The sequence below is a fragment of the Arachis ipaensis genome, chromosome B7, assembly GCF_059453495.1.
Source record: "Arachis ipaensis isolate K30076 ecotype BB chromosome B7, ASM5945349v1, whole genome shotgun sequence".
Lineage (NCBI taxonomy): Eukaryota > Viridiplantae > Streptophyta > Magnoliopsida > Fabales > Fabaceae > Arachis > Arachis ipaensis.
In genome coordinates, this window is record NC_142442.1 from 47433658 (window position 1) to 47454993 (window position 21336).

The 21336-nt window shown below is 40.1% G+C and overlaps 1 protein-coding gene and 1 non-coding gene across 2 annotated transcripts; both read right to left on the reverse strand.

Annotated features, from left to right (window-relative positions):
- Positions 1-16037: 16037 nt before the first annotated feature.
- On the reverse strand, positions 16038-16403 carry LOC107607185 (uncharacterized). The gene has a single exon (XM_016309161.1). It carries the CDS (start codon positions 16401-16403, stop codon positions 16038-16040), a length of 366 nt encoding a protein of 121 aa, XP_016164647.1.
- Positions 16404-20832: 4429 nt separating this feature from the next.
- On the reverse strand, positions 20833-20940 carry LOC148551056 (small nucleolar RNA R71). Its single transcript, XR_015892959.1, has one exon. It is a non-coding gene; the product is annotated as a small nucleolar RNA R71 (small nucleolar RNA).
- Positions 20941-21336: the final 396 nt, after the last annotated feature.

Sequence of the window (21336 nt, forward strand, 5' to 3'; positions counted from 1 at the left end):
TACTTGTTCTAGTACGAATTCATTCTCTGTCTTGTCCACTGGAGTTTCTGGTATCTCCTTCATGCTACGCTCTTCGTTAGACTATTCACATGGGGCTGTGGCTGATCCTTGTGTATCTAAGCGCCTAGAAACCCATTGAATTACTGCTTGCTCCAGTTGTCGAATGGTTGTTTGAAGTTTATTTACTGTTTCTTTTAGGCGAACCTCTGCTTCTCGGGTTGCTGGACTTGGGCATGATACATAGGAAGTGGTGGTGATTGGGAGTGATTGGATTGGTACTGGGGTAAGGAAGGATCATATGGTGGCGAATGGTAAAGAGAAGCTTGTGAGTGTGGTGGTTCGAGGTTATGTTGAAAGGATTGTTTATATGCACGGGGTGGGGCTTGTTGGTAGTTACAAGGTTGTCCACCATATCTTTCAGCTGGGTATGCACGGTAGAATGGTCTTTGTCCAGGATATCTCGGAGGGTGTTGCTGCCTAAAGGGTTGATTAGATCCTCTTGGCTCCATCCATCCTTGATTGGTCTGACCTTGATGCACATTCCTGCTGTAGCTTCTATTTCCTTCAACAAAGTTAGAACCAAACTCAAAGTGAGAGGGGTGAGAATTCATGGTAGCAAATAAAGATAAAAAGGAAAAACAAAAATAAATAAATAAGCAAAAGAAAAAATATTTACAATAACCAATAATAAGGCACACGTTAGCAGTTCCCCGGCAACGGCGCCATTTTGATGAGAGGATTTTTTCCAATAAAGAAGTTCATAAAAACAGTCGCGTTGTAGATATAGTCTCTAAACCGACAGAAATCCCTTCATACAAACGTTTTGGGTGTCACAAGTAACAAACCCCTTTAAAAATTGTTAACCGAGTAGTCAAACCTCGGGTCATCTTCTCAAGGAACTGCAAGGAGGTATGTTCTTATTATTGGCTATAAAGGTTGTAATCGGGGTTTAGAAGGTGAGAAGCAAGTGATTTAAATGACAAGTAAAGTAGATGGCAATTAAAATAAATAAATACTGTAAAGCAACTTTTGGCAAGGTAAGAGAAATTGGAAGTCCAACTTAGTTATCTCTCTCAACAATAATGAAAGTTGAATCTAAATTTCACTTAATTAACCTTTACTAAAGCAAAGGAAAGTCAAGGGACTAATTAGTTTGACCTTCGAATCCTATTTAATTCCTAAGAAAAAGTTGGGATTATTGAAGTTCAGTTCAATTAGCAAGATAGCGATTATCAGTTCTGTTGAGTTTGATAATGTTGAGTTACTGATTTCTTAACCAAGACCAAAAGGGGAAAAAGTAAAATTGCTGGAATAAAAATGTCCTTAGATGGAAGCCAATGAATTAAAGAGAGCAATCATAAACTGGAATACCTCAAATATCATTAATTCAAATAATAATCTGTAACATGGAATAATTCATAAATTAAATTATAAAAGTAATTAATCAACTCAAGTGCTGGAATAGATAAATAAAAGTGAAAAGGGAAGCTTAAAACAAGAAACATAAAACCTGGATCGAGAGTCACTCTTACAAACTAAGAGAAGTCCTAAATCCTAAGAGAGAGAGAGAGGAGAGAACCTCTCTCAAGCTAAATCTAAATCATGGAAAGTAGTAAAAAATGCGAGCTCTCCTTTGAATGGATGCATTCCCCCACTTTATAGCCTCTAGTCTGTGTGTTCTGCACCTGGATTTGGGCCAAAAGGGCTTTAGAAATCGCTGGGGGCGTATTCTGTAAATTCTGATACGTGGCCTCTGTCACGCGTCCACGTGGGTCACGCGGTCGCGTCATCTGGAGTTTTCCTTGTAGCGCGGTCGCGTCGGTCACACGTCCGCATCGAATGCGCTATGCTCAAGTCGCGCGGCCGCGTCAGTCATGCGGCCGCGTCGCTGCTTCTTCGTGCCTGGCACGCGATCGCGTCGTCCATACGATCGCGTGGATGCCAGTTTCTTCAAAACTCCGTTTTACACTTTCCTTCCATTTTTGTATGTTTCCTTTTCCATCCTTTAAGTCATTCTGCCTTAGAAAATCTGAAACTACTCAACACACTAATCACGGCATCGAATGGAAGTAAAGGTAATTAAAAATAATTAATTTTAAAGCTTAGGAAACATGTTTTTCACATACATCACATAATAAGGAAGGAAAAGTAAAACCATGCAATTAATATGAATAAGTGGGTGAAGGATTGAATAAATCACTCAAACTAAGCACAAAATAACTCATGAAATATGGGTTTATCAGTCACCTTTGCAATTCGGTTGGAATTGACATAAAGGGAGACATTCTCATTGTTGAGGACAAGCCCATCACTAAGAAAAGGATGGAGAAAACAAGAGAACCTCATCAAGAGCATGAGGAAATTCCTCATCATGAAATCCCTGAGATACCTCAAGGGATGTATTTTCCTCCACAAAACTATTGGGAGAAAATCAACACCTCCCTAGGAGAATTAAGTTCCAACATGGGACAACTAAGGGTGGAGCACCAAGAGCATTCCATCCTCCTCCATGAAGTTAGAGAAGATCAAAGAACCATGAGAGAGGAGCAACAAAGGCAAGGAAGAGACATTGAGGAGCTCAAGCACTCCATAAGATCTTCAAGAGGAAGAACAAGCCACCATCACTAAGGTGGACCCGTTCTTTAACTTCTTTGTTCTTTATTTTCTGTTTTTCGAAAATTGTGCTTTATGTTTGTCTATGTTTGTGTCATTATTACATGATCATTAGTGTCTATGCCATGAAGCTATGAAAATGAATCCATCACCTTTCTTAAATGAAAAATGTTTTTAATTGAAAAAGAAAAAGAAGTGCAAGAATTTCAAATTTTAAAACAGTTTAATTATTTTGATGTGGTGGCAATGCTATTGTTTTTCTGAATGAATGCTTGAACAGTGCATATTTTTTAATTTGATTGTTTATGAATGTTAAAATTGTTGGCTCTTGAAAGAATGAAAGGAAAAAGAGAAATGTTATCTGATGATCTGAAAAATCATAAAATTGATTCTTGAAGCAAGAAAAAGCAGTGAAAAGCTTGCAGAAAAAAATAATAAAGAGGCAAAAAAAAGAAAGAAAAAGAAAAGCAAGCAGAAAAAGCCAATACCCCTTTAAACCAAAAGGCAAGGGTGATAAAAAGGATCCAACGCTTTGAGCATCAGTGGATAGGAGGGCCCACAAGAATAAAATCCTGGCCTAAGCGGCTAAACCAAGCTGTCCCTAACCATGTGCTTGTGGCGTGAAGGTGTCAAGTGAAAACTTGAGACTGAGCGGTTAAAGTCGAGGTCCAAAGCAAAAAGAAGAGTGTGCTTAAGAACCCTGGACACCTCTAATTGGGGACTCTAGTAAAGCTGAGTCACAATCTGAAAAGGTTCACCCAGTTATGTGTCTGTGGCATTTATGTATCCGGTGGTAATACTGGAAAACAAAGTTCTTAGGGCCACGGCCAAGACTCATAAAGTAGCTGTGTTCAAGAATCAACATACTTAACTAGGAGAATCAATAACACTATCTGGATTCTGAGTTCCTATAGATGCCAATCATTCTGAATTTCAAAGGATAAAGTGAGATGCCAAAACTGTTCAGAGGCAAAAAGCTAAAAGCCCCGCTCATCTAAATTAATACTGATCTTCATAGATGTTTTTGGAATTCATTGTATATTCTCTTCTTTTTATCCTATTTGATTTTCAGTTGCTTGGGGACAAGCAACAATTTAAGTTTGGTGTTGTGATGAGTGGATAATTTATACGCTTTTTGGCATTGTTTTTAGTATGTTTTTAGTATATTTTAATTATTTTTTATTATATTTTTATTAGTTTTTAAATAAAAATCACTCTTCTGGACTTTACTATGAGTTTGTTTGTTTTTCTGTGATTTCAAGTATTTTCTGGCTGAAATTGAGGGACCTGAGCAAAAATCTTATTCAGAGGCTGAAAAAGGACTGCAGATGCTGTTGGATTCTGACCTCCCTGCACCCAAAGTGGATTTCTGGAGCTACAGAAGCCCAATTGGCGCACTCTCAATTGCGTTGGAAAGTAGACATCCTGGGCTTTCCAGCAATATATAATAGTCTATACTTTGCCCTAGATTTAATGGCCCAAACAGGCGTTCCAAGTCTGCTCAAGAATTCTGGCGTTTAACTCCAAAACTGGCACAAAAGTTGGAGTTAAACGCCCAAACTGGCACAAAAGCTGGCGTTTAACTCCAAGAAAAGTCTCTACATGAAAATGCTTCAATGCTCAGTCCAAGAACACACCAAGTGGGCCCGGAAGAAGATTTATGCATTAATTACTGATTTCTGTAACCCTAGGCTACTAGTTCTCTATAAATAGGACCTTTTACTATTGTATAGACACAATCTTGGGACGTTTAGTCCTTAGACCTTTGAGGCTGGCCATTCGGCCATGCTTACACTATTTGTTCTTATGTATTTTCAACGGTGGAGTTTCTACACACCATAGATTAAGGTGTGGAGCTCTGCTGTTCTTCATGAATTAATACAAAGTACTATTATTTTTCTATTCAACTCAAGTCTATTTCTTCTCCAAGATATTCATTCGTTCTTCAACTTGATGAATGTGATGATCCGTGACACTCATCATCATTCTCACCTATGAACATGTGTCTGACAACCACCTCTGTTCTACTAGCAATGGCTTGAATGCATATCTCTTGGGTTTCTAATCTAAGATTGGAACCTTCGTGGTATAGGCTAGAATTATTGGCGGCCATTCCTGAGATCCGGAAAGTCTAAACCTTGTCTGTGGTATTCCGAGTAGGATCTGGGAAGGGATGACTGTGACGAGCTTCAAACTCGCGATTGTGGGGCGTGTGACAGACGCAAAAGGATCAATGGATCCTATTCCGACATGATCAAGAACCAACAGCTAATTAGCCGATGTTGTGACAGAGTATCAGGACCATTTTCACTGAGAGGACGGGATGTAGCCATTGACAATGGTGATGCCCAACATAAAGCTTGCCATGGAAAGGAGTATGAATGATTGGAAGAAGGCAATAGGAAAGCAGAGGTTCAAGGGGAACAAAGCATCTTCATACGCTTATCTGAAATCTACCAATGAATTACATAAGTATCTTTATCTTTATTTTATGTTTATTTTCATCACCTTAAACTCCATAACCATTTGAATCCGCCTGACTAAGATTTACAAAATGACCATAGCTTGCTTCAAGCCGACAATCTCCGTGGGATCGACCCTTACTCACGTAAGGTTTATTACTTGGATGACCCAGTGCACTTGCTGGTTAGTTGTACGGAATTGTGACAAAGTATGATTCACGTTTGAGAGCTCCAAGTCTTTGGCGCCATTGTTGATGATCACAATTTCGTGCACCACCCACACACGAGCCTCCAGGGTGAGTGACTGGCTGAGATGCTCTTGGGTTTTGAACGATGCTGCACATAGATCCAGGTGCTGCCAAGTTGGGCTATAACTCTAAGTACGTTGTCCCAATTGAACTGATACATCTGGCACTTATGAGAGGCTTCTTGATAAGCATCCCATCCCTCTGGGCTAGGTGGAATATCCAGGACTCTCTGTATGGCATTCTCGAAGACAACGACTTGCTACTGTCAGACGTAGACAGTCTACAGAGTAGGCGAGTAGAAATTGGAATAGAATTCAACTACCCATGATAAGTTGGCCTCTCGCGGCTGCCTCCTCAAAAATCTCCACTGTCTCCTCTCAATTCGGGGCTCCACAAAATCAACAAAGTGTGTTGGGACAATGAGTAGATGCTCATTGTTGTAGTTCCTCTCAGCTAGGATGGGGAACATCTGTTCGCAATAATGGTTGGCAAACCGTGTGGAGTCTCATGCGGGAAAGGCTTTCTCTGCTTCATCAACCTTAATGATCCTCTTTACCCGCTTTGTTGGTGGCTTGACACTGGTAGATAGTGGTGCTTTAGCCAGTGTTCTCTTGGTTCCTCTCCTTGCTGGTGTCTTGTCAGTGGCCTTCTCTTTTCCTTTCATGGTATCCATGCCTAAGGAAGAAAGAAGAGGAAGAATGTGAAATATAGATAACGAAAACCGAAAGGGAGAGAATTCCAAGTGATAATGAATGCCAAAGAAAAGATCATAGCTTAAATACATGGTAGCTACAACATGTAGGTAAGACATCAATTATGAGCAAAAAGGCAATTTATAATTAAATAGATGCAAGAGGTAAAAGCATGCAAAAAGAGGCATGAGAGGTATAACCCAAGCATCAACTAATAAATGTGCCAATGTAGAGAGTACTTGTATGATGACAATTGTGAATGATAATCCCAAATACAAGTGGAGTACAAGTGTGCTGAAAAGGAGGCATTCAAGTTTAAAAGGAAAACAAAATAGAGTTCAAGATGACATAAATGCTTTTTCACAAACACTTGGTGTGCAAGGTAAAGTAGGAATGAAAATAATATAATCCAAATGTATATGAGAGCCAAATTAAAATATCAATTGTCAAATCACTCCTCATAATATCCACAAGCTTCATTATAGTAAGGTAATACCCAAATAAAATTCCAACACCAACATAAGAATGCAAGAAAAAGAAAAGAAAAAGAAATCATAGATAATTAAGCTAAAAGAAAGATTGAGAAGAAAGAAAAGTAATTAAATGTAATAAGAAAGAGTAGATGGGAGGGAGATAAGAACCTGAGGAAGAAGATGAAGAATGAAAGAAGAAAGTAATAGATATGAAGAAAGAATAAGGAAGAAAGGAAGAAGAAATAATTAGGATTGGAAAAGAATTAGGATTGGGGAGGGATAATTTGAAATCAGGCGCTGAAGTGGTTTAATTGTGCGTTGCATGCGACGCGTACACTTACGGCACGCGTATGCATGGATTGCGCTAATTTCGAGTGATGCGTACGTATACGGGACGCGTACGCATGACACTGGTTGTGCGAATGGCGCGAAAGCAGCCCCGCGCATGCACAACTCTCTGTTTGATACGTACGAGAGCCAAAATTGCATACGACGCATGCGCGTCAGGGATGTGCACGCGTGGATGGCCATGATGGGAAAACGACGCCCACGCGTCAGGGACGTGTACGCATGATAGGGTTGGTGCTCCCTGCACAGTTCCAACCCCACACCAACATAACTCTCTGGCCAAACTCCATTTACGCCGATTTTTTATGGTCACGCGTGCATGTCAGGGACACGTATGCATGGTGCTGAAATCGCAAGCGACGTGTACACGTGGACTTGCTGGTGCGCAAGGCATGTGTCCATCACCACTCTTGCCCAACTTTCTGTTCAGTTCCAGGGTGTTGCGTATGCACGCATGACGCGTACACGTCAGCGACGCTTGCGCGTCACACACCCCCTTTTTTTATTATGCAGAATGCAGAATGAAAAATGCAGAATGTAGATGAATATGTAAAAATTATGAATGACCACTATGAAAAACAAAAGAAAATAAAACTAGGAATGAAAAAGGAACAATCATACTATGTTGGGTTGTCTCCTACCTAGCACTTTACTTTTACGTCCTTAAGTTGGACGGTCCACAAGCTCGTTCTGCTTCTATTGGTGGATCCTCCAAGAGGAAGACCTTTAACTCTTTATTTTACTTCATCTTCTCACCATGATGTAGCTTTAAGCGATGTCCATTGACCTTGATGAATTTGGAACTTGATGGATGACTCAGGTGAAAGACTCCGTATGGCTCTGCCTTTTCTACCCTGTAAAGGCCTTTCCATCTTGATCTTAGCTAGCCTGGCATGAGCCTGAGCCTTAAGTTGTAGAGGAGAACTAGCTCCCCTGGTCTGAAATGTCTTCTCTTGATGTGCTTGTCATGCACAGCCTTCACCTTCTCTTTATATAGTCTGGAGTTGTCATATGCTTCGAGTCGAAGGGTCTCCAGTTCTGCCAGTTGCAGCTTCCTTTCAGCACCAGCCTTCTCAAAGCCCATGTTGCATTCCCTCACAGCCTAGAAAGCCTTGTGTTCCACCTCCACTGGGAGGTAGCAAGCTTTGCCATAGACTAGGCAGAAGGGACTCATGCCTATGGGTGTCTTGTATGCAGTCCAATAAGCCCAAAGTGCATCTACAAGTCTGGGGCTCCAATCCTTCCTATGAGGCTTGAGTATCATCTCCAATATGTGCTTTATCACCCTGTTAGACACCTCAGCTTGCCCATTGGTTTGAGGGTGGTAAGCTGTTGCTACCTTGTGCACAATGCCATGTTTCTTCAGTAGACCTGTTAATCTCCTGTTACAAAAGTGAGTGCCTTGATCACTCACGATTGCTCGTGGTGATCCAAAGCGACAGATAATATGATTTCTATCATAGGAGACAACAACGTTAGCATCATCAGTACGGGTAGGAATTGCTTCCACCCATTTAGAAACATAATCTACAGCTAACAATATATATAAGAAACCGCTGGAGTTTGTAAACGGACCTATGAAGTCAATGCACCAAACATAAAAAATTTCACATAATAACATAAGCTGTTAGGGAATCTGATCCCTCTTGGATATATTACCAAACCTTTGGCATGGGGAACAAGATTTACAGAAGGCAGTAGCATCTTTAAAAAGGGTAGGCCACCAGAATCCACAATCTAAAATTTTTCTAGCTGTTCTTTGAGGGCCAAAATGTCCACCACTCTCAGAGGAGTGGCAGGCCTCTAAAATGGACTGGAATTCTGATTGAGGCACACCCCGTCTAATTATCTGGTCAGCACCATACCTCCATAAATATGGGTCATCCCATATATAATATTTGGACTCGCTTTTCAGCTTGTCTCTTTGATGCTTAGTAAAATTAGGAGGGAAAGTGTGACTAACTAGATAATTAGCTATAGGTGCATACCAAAGAACTACTTCGGATATTGCGTGCAAGCTATCTAATGGAAAAGAATCATTGATAGGAGTGGAGTCATCCTTAATGTGCTCTAGGCGACTCAAGTGATCCGCCACTAAATTCTGGGAACCACTCCTATCCTTAATTTCTAAATCAAATTCTTATAGCAACAATATACAACGTATTAACCTTGGTTTGGACTCTTTTTTATCTAATAAATATTTTAGAGCTGCATGGTCTGAGTATACTACCACTTTAGTACCAAGTAAATAGGCTCAAAATTTATCCAGAGCAAAAACAATAGCCAAAAGCTCTTTTTCAGTGGTAGTGTAATTAGACTGAGCAGTATCTAAGGTCTTAGAAGCATAAGCAATTACGACAGGATCCTTACCTTCACGCTGAGCCAGCGCCGCTCCTACTACATGCTTGGAGGCGTCACACATAATCTCAAAAGGCTGGCTCCAATCTGGTCCTCTCACAATCGGGGCTTGAGTCAAGGCGATCTTTAGCTTATCGAACGCTTCCATGCAGTCCTCACTCAGCTCGAACTCAATATCCTTCTGTAGCAGTCTGGATAAAGGCAATGCTACCTTACTGAAGTCCTTGATAAATCTCCGGTAGAAACCTGCATGACCAAGGAACGAACGGACTTTCCTCACAGAGAAGGGGTAAGGTAAACTAGAAATGACATCTACCTTTGCTGGAACTACAGAAATACCAGTATTAGAAACAACATGTCCTAGAACAATACCTTGTTTTACCATAAAATGATATTTTTCAAAATTTAACACAAGGTTTGAACTAACACACCTATCTAATACTTTAGCTAAACTATCCAAGCAAAGGCTAAATGAATCACCATAAACGCTGAAGTCATCTATGAAAACTTCCATACAGTTCTCAATAAGATCTGAGAAGACACTCATCATGCACCTTTGGAAAGTAGCTGGTGTATTACACAAGCCAAAAGGCATCCTCTTGTATGCATACGTTCCAAAGGGACATGTAAAAGTAGTCTTCTCCTTATCTTCAGGAGCTATATGAATTTGAAAATAGCCTGTATAACCATCTAAAAAGCAGTAGTGTAATTTACTTGACAAACGATCAAGCATCTGATCGATAAATGGCAGGGGGTAATAATCCTTGCAAGTAGCTTGGTTGAGGTGCCTGTAATCAATGCACACCCTCCAGGAGTTCTGCACTCTAGTTGTCAGGAGCTCTCCATGCTCATTCTTTACTGTTGTGACTCCAGACTTCTTGGGTACCACTTGGACTGGACTGACCCATTCACTGTCTGAGATGGGGTAGATGATATCTACTTCAAGCAGTCTGGTCACTTCCTTCTTGACAACTTCTAAGATGGTGGGATTCAGCCGCCTTTGAGGTTGATGGACAGGCCTTGCTCCCTCTTCTAAAAATATTCTGTGCTCACAAACTTGAGGGTTGATACCTACTATATCCGCCAAGCTCCACCTAATTACTTTTTTGTGTCTTCTCAGCACACTAAGCAGCTGCTCCTCCTGTTGGAAAGTGAGTTCCTTTGCAATGATAACTGGGAGCTTCTGATGATCCTCAAGGTAATCATACTTGAGGTGGGGTGGACGGGACTTTAATTCCACTTTCTGCTCATGGCTAGGTACTTGATCATCTGGAGCTAGTGAAAATGGCAATGTGTCTCCATCTTGTTCAGGGGGCTTCCCCACACTTGCACCTCACTCCATGTGTATCTCTTCTACTTCTTCTTGGTGAACTGCAGCTATAGTTTCATCTATGATGTCACACTGGAAGATGGAATGATCTTCTGGAGGATGCTTCATAGCTTCATCCAAGTTGAAACTTACTGCTCTGCCATCTATCTCAAAAAAGTAAGTTCCTGAGAATGCATCCAACTTGAACTTCGAAGTTTTCAGAAATAGTCTTCCAAGAAGGATGGAGGATGGTCTTCCTGAGTCATTAGGGGGCATCTCCAAAATATAGAAGTCAATAGGAAATGTGAGCCCCTTAATGCTCACCAGCACGTCCTCAGCAATTCCAACCATGGAGATAATGCTTTTATCTGCCAAAATAAAACGTGCTGTCGACCTTTTTACGGGAGGGAGCCTCAAAGCATCATATACAGATAATGGCATTATACTAACACACGCGCCTAAATCACACATGCAGTCATAAAATTTTACACCTTCTATAGTAATAGTAACCATGCATGGGCCGGATCACTACATTTTTCAGGTATATCACCCATTAAAGCAGAAATAAAGCTACCTAGAGGAATAGTTTCTAAATCCTGTATTTTATCTTTATTCATGCATAAATCTTTTAGAAACTTAGCATACTTAGGTACATAGCGAATAGCATCAAAAAGGGGAATGGTTACCTCAACCTTTTTGAAGATCTCCACCATCTTGGGGTCTAGCTCCATCTGCTTTCTGGACTTCCTAGCAAGGTCTGGAAATGGAATGGGAATGACTTCTCTTGTAACTTCAGCTTCTTTTGGTACTTCATTCCTTGGTTGAGCCTCTTCTTCTTCAACCATGTCTTGTACTTCCTTCTCTTCTTCAACATCCTCCACCTCAACAATGTCTTCAGGTTGGATATCTTCCTTTGAGCTTGGATCCTCGTGACTCCTCTTCTTCAGTGTGGTTCTGGACCTCAAAGTAATGGCATTGATTCCACCTTTGGGGTTGGGTAAAGGTTGAGAAGGCAGTGCACTAGAGCTTGAAGGTTGATTGTTGGGGGGTAGAAGGTGGTTCCAGCCGAGAGATGAGAGCTTGTAAAGTGGAGGTAAGACCATTGATGCTAGAGGTAAGTGTGTTCTGAAGGTCTTTCTGTCCTTGTGAAATAGAGTGAAGCATCTCATCATTGGTAGAAGAAGGGGGATAAGTAATTTGAGGGGCCTGCTGTTGGTTGTTCTGAGGCGCTTGGGACTGTCTTTGGTGAGGTGCTCTGTAAGGCTAGTTTTGGTTTTGCTGTTGGTAAGGAGGATTCTACTGTCTGTTGTTGTTGTTATTGTTCTACCTCTGATTCCCACTGTTGTCTCTGCCTCCTCTATTGTAGTTGTCCTTCCATTCCTGGTTGGAATTATCTCTCCAGCCTTGGTTGGAGTTATCTTGCCAACCTTGATTGTAGCTTCCACCTTGGTTATAATTGCCACCTTGTTAATAGTATCCTTGATTTGGGCGGTCATAGAAATTGTGAGTAGCTGCCAAGGTGTTATCTTCTTGTTAGAGCTACGGGCACTCATCAGTGTAATGAGTATAATAGGCACATATTCCGCAAACTCTCTGAGGAACCAACTGTTGACTCTGTTGTTGTGGGGGAGGCTGAGGTTGTTGTTGATTCAGCTGTAGCTGCTTCAGTATGTTGGTCATCTCTTCCAAAGTCTGTGTGAGAGCAGCAGTCTTAGTACTAGACGAAACCTCCGCAATAGCCTTGGGATGGTTGTTAATGTGCCTGACATTCCAGGTAGACTCAGCTAGATCGGTGATTAGCTGTCAAGCTTCTATCGCCGTCTTGTACTTCTTCAGAGAACCATTACTTGCAGCATCTAATATAGTCTTATCCTGAGGCTTCATGCCTTGTGTGAAGTAGCTGATCAACACCAACTGGTCAATCTTGTGGTGGGGGCATGAATCTAGGAGATTCTTGAAGCGCTCCCAGTACTCATAAAGAGTCTCTGATTCGCCTTGAATAATGCAGGAAATTTCTTTCCTCAGTCTGTCTGTAACTTCAGCTGGAAGGTACTTTTTCAGGAACTCCCTTCTGAGCAGATCCCAGTTAGTAACAACTGCTTTAGGTTGAGTGTAGAACCACTCTCTTGCCTTTCCCTCAAGAGAAAACGGAAAGGCATATAGCTAAATAGTAGTTTCATCTGCACCATGACACCTAGTAGTTGAGCAGGATGTTTGAAAATCCCTAACATGCTTTATGGGCTCCTGAGCAGGTAAGCCATGAAACTTGGGCAGTAATTTAATTAGCGTAGTCTTCAGTTCAAAATCTGCAGCCAGATTTAGGTGACGCACTTGATACGATTGCAGTGTAAAGTCTGGAGCTCCTGCTTCCTCGAGAGGAATCCTTCTGGGCTCCACCATATTACCTGCACGTAAATCAACAGAATCAGTAGAAGAGGAGCTTGTTTCTTCCTCAGATGGCGTTTCAGATTCGCCCTCAGAAGAGACTGATGAATTGGTAGTAACCACTTCACCACCCTCAGAGGCTAACCTACGCCGAGCTTGCCTAATACATGAAATAGTTCTTTTAATTTCAGGATCAAATACGGCTAAGCTCGGATCAGGCAGCGAACGCGTCATTCAATGAAAGAAACAAACAGCTCATGGTAATAAAATAAAATAAAATATGCAAAAATTTAAAATATGTACACCAACCAATAAATTAGCACACACTTACAACTCCCCGGCAACGGCACCAAAAATTGAACGAGCGGAAAATTGCCGATTAAGAATTTATAATAAGAACAGCGTTGCAAATACAGTTCTCAACCAACGAAAATCCACTTATCAATTTAGAAGGGTTGTCACAAATTTAGAATAAAAATACTGGGAGTAGGAATCCCAGGTTGTCTCCCAACGAGTTGACAAAAGAGTTCTATTTTATCAGTCAGGAATTTTCTGAGAAATTTTAAGAGTTGAACAGAAAAATAAATGATTGTAAATTAAAGCAATATGAATTAGCAAGAGAATTTATATAATCAGAATAAAAAGCCTTGACCGGGGGAAGATTAATTGGAAGTTCTATCCTTGTTGGATTTTTTCCAAGTGTAATAGCAAGAGGTTGTTGTTTTTACTTAGTTAACCCTTACTAAATAAAGGAAAGTCAAGTGATTGAGCTAACTCTTATTCGCAAGTCCTAATCCTCTCCTATGGAAGGATCAGCATTAGTAAATAGAGAATTAGCCAACAACTTCCAATTAAGATTGACACTTGAGTATTCCAACTCAAGTGTCTCCTCTTAATCAACCCCCAAATCAAGTTGGGACTCTACTCCATTGACATGAATACAACGTTCACAGACATATAAGAAGAAGACATGATAAATTAAATAAAATAGGAGCTGAAAATTAATTAAAGGTAACAGTAATTCTTTCAATTAATAAATCCCAAAATCATAAACATACGTATCTGAACAGGGTTAATGGGCAATGAAAGAGTAAAGGAATAAGGAAACAAACTAGAATAACAGCAACTTCGACGGAGGTAATGACTCTTCTCAATATCCAAATCAAAAGCATAAACTCTAAAACTATGAATGTGAATAAAACATAGAGGAAGTAGTAGAATTCTCTCTAAGATTAAAAACTAAAACTAAAATTATGCGAATGAGAATGTGTGTTGAATCTCTACTTGTTCCCTGGCTCTAGTCTGTATTTCTGGGCCGAAAACTGGGTCCAAAATCATCCCAAAATCGCCCCCAGCATTTTCTGCGATTTCTACAGGTAGCGCATGTCACGCATACGCGTCAATCACGCGCACACGTGGCAGTGTGAACTCCGATTCACGCGCACGCGTGAGCCATGCGTGCGCGTTTCTTCTCACTGGTTGTCTCCTTTATTTCATGTGCTCCTTCCATTTTTGCAAGCTTCCTCTCCATCCTCTAAGTCATTCCTACCCTATAAAGCCTGAAAACACTTAACACACAGATCACGGCATCGAATGGTATAACGGGGGATTAAAATACACAATTTAAAGGCTTAGGAAGCAAGTTTTCAACCATAGAACAAAATTGGGAAGGAATTGTAAACTCATGCAAATTGTATGAATAAGTGTGCAAAGGCTTGATAAAAATCACTCAATTGAGCACAAGATAGACCATAAAATAGTGATTTATCAGGCATGCAATGTGCAAGTTCATCGCAATTAAGCTCTAATTTGATCATAACTGACTCAACAATCAAGCAACAGCACTTTGCAATACAAAGAAAGAACAAAGAAAGCAATAAATTTAACCTAAGCAACATAAAAGAAATGAAAACAATTGCAAAAATATTAACATAAAAAGAAAAGAAAAACAAGAACCTTACGTATAGAGGTTGAAGAGAACAAGAACTAGGGAGAAACAATGGCACTTCTTATAGCCACTGTGAAATCACGGCGGTTGGGTTCGCCAGAAAAAGCACCGGAAGAGAGAACTTACCGGTGGTGAAGAGAGAAAAGAGAAGGGAAAGAAAGGAAGAGAGGAGAAGAGAGAAGAAGAGAGAGAGAGAGAGAGGGTGGTCGGTCGCCAGCGGTGGGCTAATGGCGGAAGTGGCCGGCGGCAGGGACCGGCGGAGCTGGGCAGAGAAGAGAAAAAGGGCAGCAATGAAGAAAAGAAGGAAAGAAGAAAAGAAGAGCTGCCTCTCAACAGGGCAGGTTGCTCTGTTAACGCCCAGAACGTGATTTGTGCGCACGCACAGGAGCCTGTGCGGACGCACAGAAAGCAAAACTTAGAAGGGTGTGAACGCACACAGTGTGCGATCGCTCTGACAAGAGAGGTTGCATTAAGACGTGCGGGCGCACAAAAGCGTGCGCGTGCACAGAAGAGCTCTCTCTTTTTTTTAAGAGATGCTTGAGGACAGAATCAAGTGTGTGTGCGCACACAGATCCGTGCGCACGCATAGAAGCCAAAAATGGGGGAGGTTGTTCACGTGCACAGGTCGTTCCCTCACTCCCACCAGATGGGTCTTCAATTAGAGTGCGGGCGCACGTGTCTGTGCGACCACACAAATGAAGCATGAAGGGGAACGTGTGCGTACGCACGCAGCTGTGCGCACGCACAGGTCAGAGAAAACAGGGCAGCGCGCACACACAGGCCGTGCTGACACTGCGACCAGAGGGCATGTCAAGGGATGTGCAGACGCACAGGCTTGTGCAGCCGCACAGATGGCGAAAAATGTATATTTGTGCATACGCACAGCATGGTGCGCATGCACAGATGCCCTGTTTCAGAAAATAATTTTTTCTCTTCAAAACTAAGGTTCCTACCCTTAGCATATCAACATACCAACCCCAAATCATTCAAATAAGCACAATTTCATAATCCACAAGCAATTTAACTTATTCAACTGAAAATCATCAAACCAAACCTAAGCTAATCATTATATCACAAGAAAGTAAATAATTAAAAAAAATATAAACAAGAGATAAAGTTGGAACAATGTTACCATGGTGGGGTGTCTCCCACCAAGCACTTTGGTTTAGAGTCCTAAGTTGGACTTGCATGGCTTCATTGGTCACTTAGAAACTTCCCCAAGGAGGAAAATCTCCAACTCCTTGGCATTCTTGGGTTGAGTGTGATAAAGTTTCACCCGATGACCATTGATTTTGAACTTAACTCCGTTGACAGGGTGAATCACTTCCACCACTCCATAAGGCTTGACATCTACCACTTTAAACGGCCCGTCCCATCTAGGTCTTAATTTCCCGGGCATCAATCGCAACCTTGAATTGTACACAAGTACTTCATCACCTATCTTAAAGCTCTTCCTCCTAATATTCTGGTCATGGAATGCCTTAGCTTTTTCCTTGTAAAACTGAGCATTCTCATATGCTTCCAACCTAAGGCATTCTAATTCCTCCAACTGGAGCTTACGTTCCATTCCCGCCCCCTTTAAGTCCGGATTTCAATTCTTCACCGCCCAATAGGCTCTATGTTGGATTTCAACTGGAAGATGGCAAGGTTTCCCAAAAACAATACAGAAGGGGCTCATTTCGATTGGGGTCTTGTAAGCAGTCCTATAGGCCCATAATGCATCTCCCAATCTAGAACTCCAATCCTTCCTCTGTGGGTTAACCACATTTTCTAAGATTTTCTTGATCTCTGATGAGCGGATAATTTATACGCTTTTTGGCATTGTTTTTAGTATGTTTTTAGTAGAATCTAGTTACTTTTAGGGATGTTTTCATTAGTTTTTATGTTAAATTCACATTTCTGGACTTTACTATGAGTTTGTGTGTTTTTCTATGATTTCAGGTATTTTCTGACTGAAATTGAGGGACTTGAGCAAAAATCAGATTCAGAGGTTGAAGAAGGACTGCTGATGCTGTTGGATTCTGACGTCCCTGCACTCAAAGTGGATTTTCTGGAGCTACAGAACTCGCAATGGCTCACTTCCAACTGCGTTGGAAAGTAGACATCCAGGGCTTTCCAGCAATATATAATAGTCCATACATTGGCCAGGTTTAGACGACGCAAACTGGCGTTCAACGCCAGCTCTCTGCCCAAATCTGGCGTCCAGCGCCAGAAAAGGATCCGAAACCAGAGTTGAACGCCCAAACTGGCACAAAAGCTGGCGTTCAACTCCAAGAAGGACCTCTACACGTGCAGCACTCAAGCTCAGCCCAAGCACACACCAAGTGGGCCCCGAAAGTGGATTTATGCATCAATTACTTACTTTTGTAAACCCTAGTAGTTAGTTTATTATAAATAGGACCTCTCACTATTGTATTAGACATCCTGGATCCTGGATTGTATTCTAATCCTGTGATCACGTTTTAGAGGGGCTGGCCATTCGGCCATGCCTGGACCTTTCACTTATGTATTTTTAACGGTAGAGTTTCTACACTCCATAGATTAAGGTGTGGAGCTCTGCTGTTCCTCAAAGATTAATGCAAAGTACTACTGTTTTCTATTCAATTCATCTTATTTCGCTTCTAAGATATTCATTCGCACCTCAACCTGAATGTCATGAACGTGACAATCATCATCATTCCCTATGAACGCGTGCCTGACAACCACTTCCGTTCTACATTAGATTGAATGAGTATCTCTTAGATCTCTTAATCAGAATCTTCGTGGTGTAAGCTAGAATGATGGTGGCATTCAAGAGAATCTGGAAGGTCTAAACCTTGTCTGTGGTATTCTGAGTAGGATTCAATGATTGAATGACTGTGACGAGCTTTAAACTCATGATTGCCGGGCGTAGTGACAGACGCAAAAGGATAGTAAATCCTATTCCAGCAGGATCGAGAACCGACAGATGAATAGTCGTGCCGTGACAGGGTGCGTTGATCATTTTCACTAAGAGGATAAGATGAAACCATTGACAAGGGTGATGCCTCCAGAAGATTAGCCGTGCCGTGACAGGGCATTTGGATCATTTTCCTGAGAGAAGACCGAAAGTAGCCATTGACAATGGTGATGTATCACATAAAGCCAACCATGGAAAGGAGTAAGACTGATTGGATGAAGATAGCAGGAAAGCGGAGGTTCAGAGGAACAAAAGCATCTCTATTCGCTTATCTGAAATTCTCACCAATGAATTACATAAGTATTTCTATCCTTTATTATTTACCTTTTAATTATCTAATCCAATCACATTTAACCCTACCTGACTGAGAGTTGCAAGGTGACCATAGCTTGCTTCATACCAACAATCTCCGTGGGATTCGACCCTTACTCACGTAAGGTATTACTTGGACGACCCAATGCACTTGCTGGTTAGTTGTGCGAAGTTGTGAACCATGGTATTGACATCATGTTTTTGGCGCCATTACCAGGGAAAGAAAGAGCGATAAATTTTACACAATTAAAGTGTAATCACAATTTCTGCGCACCAAGTTTTTGGCGCCGTTGCTGGGGATTGTTCAAGTTTGGACAACTGACGGTTCATCCTGTTGCTCAGATCAGGTAATTTTCTTTTTGTTTTCTCTTCAAAAATTTTTCAAAAATCTTTCAAAATTTTCTCATCTGTTTTCGAAAAAAAAAATATAAAAATGTTTTCAAAAATGTATTTTCTTCAGAATTTTTAAGAATGAAATCTAGTGTTTCACGAAGCATGCTAAGCCTGGCTGGCTATAAAGCCATGTCTAAATTCATTTGGACTGAGGCTTGTAATTTGTTATCAAGAGCAAGCTAGTTGCTGTTAATCCACCTGCTGCTGTTCCTGATTTACATGCTGAAGCTTGGCTGGCCATTGGCCATGTCTAGTGTTTTGGACCGGAGCTTTCTTTGAAAGCTTGGCTGGCTAGTGAGCCATGTCTAATTCCTGGACTGAAGCTTTAGACTAAGAATGCAAGATTCCTGGAATTTATATTAAAAATTTTGGAATCCTTATTTTTCTTTTACAAAATAATTTTCGAAAAATCCAAAAAAAAAATTAGAAAATCATAAAAATCAAAAATATTTTTGTGTTTCTTGTTTGAGTCTTGAGTCATGTTATAAGTTTGGTGTCAATTGCATATGCATCTTGCATTTTTCGAAAATCATGCATTCATAGTGTTCTTCATGATCTTCAAGATGTTCTTGGTAAGTCTTCTTGTTTGATCTTTTCAATTGCATGTTTTGTGTCTTTTCTTGTTTTTCATATGCATTTTTGAATTTTTAGTGCTTAAGCATTAAAGAATTCTAAGTTTGGTGTCTTGCATGTTTTCTTTGCATTAAAAATTTTTCAAAAATACGTTCTTGATGTTCATCATGATCTTCATAGTGTTCTTGGTGTTCATCTTGACATTCATAGTGTTCTTGCATGCATCCCTTGTTTTGATTCAAAAATAAAAGAGAAAAACATGAAAATGATGTTTTAATTTTTCTCTCTCATCATAAAAAATTCAAAAATCAAAAAAATATCTTTCCCTCTTTTCTCTCATGATTTCAAAAATTAGATTTGACTTTTTCAAAAATTTTAAAAATCTAGTTGTTTTTATGAGTCAAATCAAATTTTCAATTTAAAAATCTTATCTTTTTCAAAATCTTTTTCAAAAATCAAATCTTTTTTATTTTTCTTAGTTATTTTCGAAAATTCTAAAAATATTTTTCAAAAATCTTTTTCTTATTTTTATACCAAATTTTCGAAAATAACAATAACAATTAATGTTTTGATTCAAAAATTTCAAGTTTGTTACTTACTTGTTAAGAAAGATTCAAACTTTAAGTTCTAGAATCATATCTGGTGATTTTTTGTGAATCAAGTCATTAATTGTGATTTTAAAAATTCAAATCTTTTTCAAAACCTAATTTCTATCATATCTTTTCAAAAATATCTTCTTATCTTGTCTTTTTTCAAAAATTTGATTTCAAAATATCTTCTCTAACTCCCCAACTCCTTATCTTTTCAAACTTGATTTTTGTTTCAACTAACTAACTAACTTTTTGTTTGTTTCTTACCTTTTTCAAAACCACCTAACTAACTCTCTCTCTCTATTTTCGAAAATATCTTCCCCCTTTTTTTCAAAAATTTCTTTTTAATTAACTAATTATTTTATTTTTATTTTGAATTTTCGAAAAAAAAAACTACTAACCCTTTTCAAAAACTATTTTCAAAAATCACTAACTCTTTTTCAAAAATTATTTTCGAAATTTCCCCTCTCTCATCTTTTTCTATTTATTTATTCATCTACTAACATCTCTCCCTCACCCACCAAAAATCCGAACCCTCTCTCTCTCTCTTTCTGAGTTCAGATTTTTCTCTTCTTCTTTTCTTCTACTAACAATAAGGAACCTCTTTACTGTGACATAGAGGATTTCTCTTCTTTTCTTTTTCTCTCCTCTTTCTTATGAGCAGGGACAGAGAAAAAAGCATTCTTGTTGAAGCTGATCCAGAACCTGAAAGGAATCTGAAGAGGAAATTAAGAGAAGCTAAATTACAACAATCCAGAGACAACTTGATTGAAAATTTCGAACAAGTAAAGGAGATGGCAGCCGAACCCAACAACAATGCAAGGAGAATGCTTGGTGACTTTACTGCACCAAATTCCAATTTACATGGAAGAAGCATCTCCATTCCTGCCATTGGAGCAAACAACTTTGAGCTGAAACCTCAATTAGTTTCTCTGATGCAGCAGAACTACAAGTTTCATGGACTTCCATCTGAAGATCCTTTTCAGTTCTTAACTGAATTCTTGCAGATATGTGATACTGTTAAGACTAATGGAGTAGATCCTGAAGTCTACAGGCTCATGCTTTTCCCTTTTGCTGTAAGAGACAGAGCTAGAGTATGGTTGGACTCTCAACCTAAGGATAACCTGAACTCTTGGGATAAGCTGGTCAAGGCTTTCCTAGCCAAGTTTTTTCCTCCTCAAAAGCTGAGCAAGCTTAGAGTGGATGTTCAAACCTTCAGACAGAAAGAAGGTGAATCCCTCTATGAAGCTTGGGAGAGATACAAAGGACTGACCAAAAAGTATCCTTCTGACATGCTTTTAGAATGGACCATCCTGGATATATTCTATGATGGTCTGTCTGAGTTATCTAAGATGTCATTAGATACCTCTGTAGGTGGATCCATTCACCTGAAGAAAATGCCTGCAGAAGCTCAAAAACTCATTGGCATGGTTGCTAATAACCAGTTTATGTACACTTCTGAGAGGAATCCTGTGAATAATGGGACGCCTATGAAGAAGGGAGTTCTTGAGATTAATACTCTGAATGCCATATTGGCTCAGAACAAAATATTGACTCAGCAAGTCAATATGATTTCTCAGAGTCTGAATGGAATGCAAGCTGCATCCAACAGTACTCAAGAGGCTTCTTCTGAAGAAGAAGCTTATGATCCTGAGAACCCTGCAATAGCAGAGGTGAATTACTTAGGTGAACCT